General features: G+C 29.5%; 1 protein-coding gene across 1 annotated transcript; it reads left to right on the top strand.

Annotated features, from left to right (window-relative positions):
- The first annotated feature begins 4,510 nt into the window (after positions 1–4,510).
- Positions 4,511–8,295, top strand: LOC11439230 (axial regulator YABBY 5). The gene is made up of 7 exons (XM_003609305.4): positions 4,511–4,948; positions 6,001–6,120; positions 7,119–7,245; positions 7,507–7,555; positions 7,666–7,741; positions 7,872–7,940; positions 8,024–8,295. The coding sequence occupies exons 1-7, from the start codon at positions 4,862–4,864 to the stop codon at positions 8,069–8,071; spliced, it is 576 nt and encodes a 191-aa protein (XP_003609353.2). The 5' UTR covers positions 4,511–4,861; the 3' UTR covers positions 8,072–8,295.
- Positions 8,296–8,536: the final 241 nt, after the last annotated feature.

Below are 8,536 nucleotides of genomic sequence, written 5' to 3'. Positions count from 1 at the left end.
AATCTATCTTTTGATTTTAAAAGTTTATTTTTCAAGGTGAGAGAAGATTTAATGTTTACATTATAACATTTATTAACATAACTAGGACATGCATGTTGGTAAAGAAATATCGAATACAATTAAAAATATGATAAAAGTCTTATAAAATGGATAAAGGAAAAAAAAAAAAACTCAAGAATTAATGTTCTATATATAAGAATGAAGATCTGGTCAAAAAAAAATTAAAATGAAGATAATATATAGAATAAGAGGAGTGTTATTTGAACAATCAATTTGATGACAAATAAATAATACGAGTATGAGAGAGAAAGTTGTTGCAAAAATTGTCAATAAATGAATGTTCAAATATCATTTATCATAAAACAACAGCAAGATAGTATAAAGAATGAAGTATTATTTTGCCTTGAAAAGTTAAACAACCGTTATTGAATCTGGACAGTTATAAATTATCGCCCCCCTAGTCCGCTGTGGGAGTTGCAGGTTTGTCTGAGGATGGAAGTGATCACCTTCATTCCGTAGAATAGATGTTAATAAATAAATCGTACTTATTTCCTAATACTGATTTCACCCCTGGTCACTGTGGAGTTCTGTCGTCATTGAGTTCATCAATAGAATTTTAAATTCTTTAAAACAATTCATCTTTTAAGTGGAGCAAACAATTCTTTTTGAGCTGGATGATTTGATTTTCGTACATGTTTTTAACTTGATATATGCATTTAAAAAAGCTTCATATATAGAATTGCTTTTATAAATTTTAATTATTTTTGTATCTTTTCAGAAAATTAGTAATTACTCCATATATTATTGTATTATTAAAAAAAACTTCATATATGGAGTATTTATGCATCTTCTCGCAAAATTAGTTGGTAGATTAATTTTTCTTCATTGTTTGTTGGAATTTGAATCTAGAACATTCAATTGCTTATATATATTAGTTTAAATCAGTTGAATTACTTAACCTTTCTATATTGTAAATTATCGTTAAGTAGTCTAATGACCATAAATTCATCCTTAAGACAAATAAATAGAGAATTTAAATTTAAATCGAGTTCGGTATATATAATACAATGTCCATACCAACTAAATTATCTTCATGGTGACGTTTTATTTATGTTCAGACTAGCAGAAATATATATATATATATATATATATATATATATATATATATATATAAAGTTAGTTTTTGAGTTCTCTATAATTATAGTGTGTATTTAAATCGTAAAAAATTGAGTTGATAAGGGTACATTCGTAAAAAAAAGTGTGACCAAAACCTAAACAATTGGAGTGAACTTTGAAGAATAACCTTCATATAATGGTAGGATTAGGCATGGCAATGGGGGGGGGGGGGTTTACCTTCCCCGTCCCCATATCCGATTCTCATATATTTATCCGTTACCCTATCCATATCAAACGGGGATGAGAAATTGAATCTCATCCCCGTCCCCGACGGATTTGGGTATTCCCACCCATCCCCATTCCCGTATCGAATAATTTTTTTTAATAAAAAATAGAAGTTTTTTTGCATCCTCAAGAGCAACGTTGTAAAACATTATCCAGCAATATGCTCACTTTAACATTTGATAAATGAAATGATTTAGTTGATCCTTTAAATATCAATGATAGTTTTTATTAACATGACAATTATCAAACAAAATAACATGACATATCAACATAAAATAATTTTTTACATTTGGGACAGGTATGGGTATGGGTTCAGGGTGGGAACCTATATACCCGTTACCCGTCCCATACCCGTGTTTTAAAATCGGAAAAAATCCATACCCATATCCAAATCCAATCAAATTGAGTTTGGTTTGGACGGATAACCGCGAGTATGAGTTTTGTTGCCATGCCTAGTAAGGATTTCCCATTAAATTTTGACACACGAAAATATTCCAACTCAATAATTTTTTTAGCAAATTCAATAATTAGTTTTTTTAAGTAAACAAACGTATCACATATCGTTATAAATAGCTTGCACAACTCAATTGGACATCAACTCAAACAAGCCATGAATATTGAAGCTAGTTGCCCTGGCTAACTCATAAAAAACTACATTGACTTGTCTTGTAGAGAACTCAACGAGTTCAGACCATAAAAAAAAAAAAAAGATAAATAATGAATTGTCTAACAATTAAACCAAAATAAGATAATTCGGGAATAAGTTTATTGAAATTATTCATTTTAGCTTGTTCAAAAAAGTTTATTATCAATCACTCATTTAGCACCGATATCAAGTTTAAAGGTGACCATTTTTGAAGGAAGTTTAAAGATGACATTAACAAGCCACATTTCAGCAATTCAATTTACAGCATAACTATTTATACGCCACCTTCTTTAAAGGATTAAGACAAAAAAAATGAGATATACGACTTCTTTTGAGTTAACTTTTATCTTAAAATGGTTATCTAATATATATGGATCTCTAAAAAATGGTTTAAAGATGAACCCTTGCTTTTTTCAAAAAATTGAACTTAATTGAACAATTGTTTGAAAATTTTACTCATAACAATTTTGAAAGTTTTTTTTTTTTTGAAGGAAACAATTTTGAAAGTTAAAATTTAGTGTAAATTTATAGGGTCTGTATCGTGTATGGACATTTAAAAAATAACGGTACCATAATTTTCGGTAAAAAATGAACCCCATAACAATAAAAGTTGAAACAACAAGTATTGTTTAAAAAAATGTGATGGTAGTTTCTTTTAATGGATATGCTACTTCGTCCTAAATAGTAAATATACAATCTTGTTGTCGAAATTACAGTAGTTAATTTTTTTTTTTTTATAAATTAAAAAGGTTAATAGTGATATTAAATTTGTCGAGAATTAATATTATTTTTAAAAGTTTATCCTTCAAGAGATAGAATCAGTTAATGTGATCATTATAGTATTGTTGTTTGCAGAAAAAATGTAAAAATAATTATGGGCATCTTTGTAAAAAAAATTAGCATGTTTACTATTTTTTTGATTCATTAATGAAGTAAAAATAATTAATGCATTTAAATTTTTGGAACATGGTCATGTAAAAAGGCGGAAGAAAATATCTTAAGAAGATTCTATATTTTTTGTGTTTACTTGATTCTCAAAGAAAATAGGTTCGGATAATTTGGGATTCTGTCAAGGTAAGATATTTAAGAACAAGGATAATATTATTACAAATAAATTAAAAATAGTACAGATTTAGGTGCTCAAATCTATAATAATGTTTGACTTAGATAATTAAGATCTTACTATATTTAACTTTAGAAGGAATGCTATCAACACTCTCTTTTGAACACTCTCTCTAGCATTCACTCTTTTATTGGATGAAATCAATATATGTCCCACCACTTTATATAAGTTTCATTTTCAAAGTGTAGGTTCTACATGAATTTCATCCAATAAAAGAGTGAGTGCTAGAGAGAATTAATGCTCAAAAGAGAGTGTTGTTAGCATTCATCTAACTTTAGATATGGTCGAATCTAGCTAACCTTCGGAATGCATCCTCAATTAACATGTTTTATGGAAGATTTTGTTGACATTAATTGTAAGGGCACTTCTACGATGCAGTCAAAAAACTGAGTTTTTTGAAACATTTATTTTCTTTAGTCAATTTGATAACTGTTGATGCCATGTCAGTTAGTGTACTGCTGATAAACCATTTTAAGTCTAAACTTTTCCTTATTACAAATCGGTCCTCATAGAAAGCATTAATTACTTTTGATTTATTAACTTATTTTATTAATTAATTATGTAGAAACTCTTTAATCATTTTTAAATTACAATTTCACTTTCCTCTTTCCTCGTCTCCATCTTCCTCGTCCTTCTTCATACAAACATGAATTCAAACAAAAGTGAAAATTCAATTTCGTTCGTGTTCGTTTTCATTCGTGTTCTTCATATCTTCCAATTCATATGCGGAACGAAAAATCACCAACCTATATTCATCTTCCAATCTCAAATAACGGTGTTCTTGATTTTCATTTAAGGTACTGAACTTTGTTAGTGATTTTTCGACCTCAATTCATCTTCCTCAAATTTCAACCTCAATTCATCTTCTTATTCATTTAAGATTAGGGATTTTCATGGAGTTCGCCCTGATTTAGGATTTTCATTGTCTTCCAAAATAAAATACTAATAAAAATGTTTAATTTCGATTTAATCAGGTGCGCAATTGCAATAAGTAAAAATCTAATGACACACATCATGGGTAAATCTGCAAAACACCATATAATTTGACGTGTAATGGATTAAATACGATCAATAATTGACCATATGGTTAACTTAACCAAAAAAATCATTTTCATGATTTCACCATAAAATTTTTCTAATTGTAATCTTATCGTACTCATGATATTATTCTTAACCGTTGCGCACATATGATACTGATTTAAATTATTTTTTAAAAAAGTGATGGAATTAAAATGAAAGTAATTATTGTCCACTGAAATCTGGTTTTCCAATATGAACTAAAAAACCAACTTTAATTTCCATTCCGGTCCCAGCATTCCCTCACTGCCGTGGACACTTTTTTATATCACATTGCCTTACCCTATTTATTTTCTCCTTCTCTCTTTCTAATATAACTCATCCTTTGGGTTCCAAACAAACCCCTTCATCAAGCTCTTTCTACCGTAATTCTCTATATATATTACTATCCACCCTTCCCTCAGCTTTTATTTACTGTTCTCATATCCAACCTAGCTTATAAATATACACAAACCAAGTAGAGGTTTGGAAATAAAGAGAGAGAGAGAGACCTTTCTCTTCAACTTTGGTATCCCTTGCAAGATATTTAATTATCTTATCTATCTATCTTCATCTCCTTCTTCTTCGTCTCTCTTACATCTTTGTTTTTGTAAAAGAATCTTCCTTGTAGAGACATGTCTAGCTGCAGCATCGATGTTGCACCTGCAGCTGCAGAGCAACTTTGCTACATCCCTTGCAACTTTTGCAATATTGTTCTTGCGGTATATATATATATATATATATCTTTCATTTCAAAAACTCCTTATAGTTTACTTGGATCTGATTTTTCACCTCTTGCATGCTACATATATATCTTATAAATTTATCTTCTTTTTATTTTAATTGCAAGAAGGTATGCACAAACGCACGCATATGTTTTGTATATGTTGTGTACATATCCAAGTATAAAGGAATTCATTCAGATCCTGAAAAGGAAAGCATGTTGTGTTTGTGTGTGTATGTGTTTGTACTTTTGATGTATTACTAAATACTAATATATATATATATATATATATATATATATATATATATATATATATATATATATATATATATATTTTAATTCTCTCTTTCTGGGCTTGTTAGTTTTTTTCTTAGAGTCAAGTCTCAATCTCCCTGGACTTTTCTTTTACAGTCAAAGAAAAAGTCATACCCTCTCATCAAGGTTATCAAACACACACTCACATGGTTTTTACCCTTTCTCTTTCTCTTTCTTTCAAGCTAAACAAGGCATATAGAGAAAGGGAGGACAAAGTGAAGGTGTGGCTGATTGTACTTGCCACTGAGCTTGCTAGTTTTGATGATAAACATAATGGAGATGTCTTCTTCATAACGCCAAAAACAAATCACTAAATGATAAAATTAAAACACTGTTGATATGACAACTCCTCTCTTCTTCTCTATACCCTTTATTTTCTACCTCTTGGCTACTATATGACCTAATTAATTATCTCTTGTTTAAACTTAAACATACAAGGAATAATAAAACCCTTCATCATAGCACCTTTTTTCTAAAAAGAAATCCTCATTTCTTAAATTCTTATTATCATTTTTCATTTTTCAAGATCAGGTCCCATAACAAGTGTGAAATGTGATGTTTTTTATGGGTTTCAAATATTTGTGTACTTGTTTTAAGTGAGAAACCCTTGATTTTTTTTATTTTATTTTTTGTGTGTGTCTAGAGTATGCATGTATGTAATTGAATTTGAAATATTGGGAAATAATTAATGAAGCTAGTTAGTAATTAATCAAAGGTTGATTTGACTTGATGCAGGTGAGTGTTCCATGCAGTAGCTTGTTTGACATAGTGACCGTTCGATGTGGTCACTGCACAAATCTATGGTCAGTAAACATGGCCGCCGCGTTTCAGTCACTGTCATGGCAAGATGTTCAGGTGAATTACAGTTATATATACATGAACTAATTAAACACACATATTAATACTAATAACTTTTTGTAAATAAAATAGATCTATCCTAGCTAGGCTTCTTTGATTTCTGGATCCTAACCTAGCTAGGGTTTCTGGAAAATTATTCTTTTTTGAGAAAATCGAAGTATCTTGGTTTGGCTTTGGGGAGCTACACAAGCTAGTTAGTTAGGATTTTGAACTTCAAAGCATTTTTGTCTGTCATTTCATTTCTACCTGATGAGCTAGCCCTAGCTAGTTAGGCAGTAGCTGCATACACCGCCTGTAAGTAAGCCGCCATAAAAACACAAACCTATTTTCCTTTTTCATAGACTCGTCAGAAACTGTCCTAACCCACCAAGCCAAACCATACTGAAAATGTTTTGCTTATAAAGACTTTTAACTTTGCTTTGGGTATTACCTTCAGAACTGATTTGATTTGATTTGATGTGTAAGAAAAGTTCATATATCTAGGTTTAATGATTTCTTTTCAACATGTCCTCATCCAGCCAAACACCCCCTAGACCTAGTTAGCGAGTTGAGAGATTATATTAATTAATTAGTTTTAGAAAAAATTATTTATTATATTCATTGAATAACTTATATATTTTGTATATTAAAGGCTAGATACATAATTTATTAAATGAATTTAAAAAATAATTTTTTGTTTATTATATATCTCTGGTGTAGATCCCTAAGCTCTTCATTCATACCAACAACTGTCAATTGGGCTAGGTTTTATGTACTTGAATTCAGATTATTAGTTGTTGTATTCATGTCATACTATGCTCAGTGATTTTAAAGCTGCTTTCATTTCATTTCTATCTCTGTACAAAGCATTGATGAATAAAGCTAAGTTGAAGAAACTAGCTCATCCTAGTATTTCTAACTTAACAAGAAAGAACTGTTTGTTTGTATATATATTGTGTTGATGCTTCTTCCTTGGTGGTACTAATTTACTTTATTGTTTCATTGATTTTCTTCAGGCACCTAGCCACTGCATGAATCCAGAGTATAGGATTCGAACTAGCTCCACTCCCAAATGCAACGATAGGATTGCAATGCGTTCTGCACCAACCACCCATGTTACTGAGGAAAGGGTTGTTAACCGCCGTGAGTTTACTATATAAATTAATAACTCTCTTCTTTCCTTTTTTTCCTATCTATTTAAATATAAAATAACTAATGGTACTAGATTATTAGATGATGATTAAGTACTTAATCAAACTCATCAAAGCCACATAGTATATCATAGCCACGTAGTTTTTCTTTCTTTCTTTTTTCTAAATTAAGAATTGTCCTTAATGAACATAGAAATACTACTATATATATATTGTATTAATGATCTCATGAGTTGTTATTTTCTATTTCCAGCTCCCGAGAAGAGGCAACGTGTCCCTTCTGCTTATAATCAGTTCATCAAGTAAATACTAAAACATTATACTTAATTTTATTACTTGTATATATAGTTGATTTAATTGACAACATAAAATTAAGGAGAAAGCATGATCTTAATAATCTGTATTTATACAGGGAAGAGATTCAGAGGATCAAGGCTAATAATCCTGATATTAGTCACAGAGAAGCTTTTAGTACAGCTGCAAAGAACGTGCGTAAAATTCAAATTAAATTCATTCAACTAATCAATTACTTTATCCAATATATATATATATATATATATATATATATATATATATATATTAATTTATTAACTGAAATTATTTCCTTAATTTTTTTAGTGGGCGCATTTTCCTCATATTCATTTTGGGCTGATGTTGGAGAGCAACAATCAAGCTAAGATAGAGAATGTAAGTATTATTTTTCCATCATTTATATTTTACATCTTAATCTAATGAGATGATAATAATTTGATTATTTTTATTATTTTCAGGTCTCTGAGAAGCGTTTGATGTCTAGGTCTGCGCTAATGAACAAATGAAAGCTATGTTGTTCATATTATGTTAACTAGGATTGCATCAATTTCAATTAAGTGTGTCATGTTAATATTGTCCTGACTTTTCATAAGTTTTAAGGACAATTAATTGACTCTTTTTATTTGTGTTTTTCTTTGTTAGAGCAGTTTGTCACTGCTTACTACTTGTTTAATGAATGCTTTACTTAATATGAAGCAAGAATGCTACTTTCCCTTGTCATCCTTATCAATTTCTATCTTTAATATATAGATGATGATAACCAAATTTGGCTAGTGTATTATGTTAATCATCCACTGTTATGAAGGGTTTGTCTTTTTTTTTTCCTCTTCTATATAAGAACATTTTTTTTATCAAAGAAGTATAAGTAAAACTCCATTCGGTTATAAAATAATAAATAAACAACAAACATCATATAGCCAACCTAAATAAAATGCAATAAATAAACCAGATAACTATCTAACGAGTACACA

The sequence above is a fragment of the Medicago truncatula genome, chromosome 4, assembly GCF_003473485.1.
Source record: "Medicago truncatula cultivar Jemalong A17 chromosome 4, MtrunA17r5.0-ANR, whole genome shotgun sequence".
NCBI classification, from domain to species: domain Eukaryota; kingdom Viridiplantae; phylum Streptophyta; class Magnoliopsida; order Fabales; family Fabaceae; genus Medicago; species Medicago truncatula.
The sequence above is the reverse complement of the archived record's forward strand: the minus strand, read 5'-3'. Positions and strand labels throughout refer to the sequence as shown.

Bases quoted from the DNA above. Each gene is read 5' to 3' on its own strand.
- LOC11439230 (XM_003609305.4), top strand. From the start codon at position 4,862: ATGTCTAGCTGCAGCATCGATGTTGCACCTGCAGCTGCAGAGCAACTT. The intron at 6,121-7,118 runs GTGAATTACAGT...GATTTTCTTCAG, and splicing joins TGTCATGGCAAGATGTTCAG to GCACCTAGCCACTGCATGAA. The intron at 7,742-7,871 runs GTGCGTAAAATT...TAATTTTTTTAG, and splicing joins TTAGTACAGCTGCAAAGAAC to TGGGCGCATTTTCCTCATAT.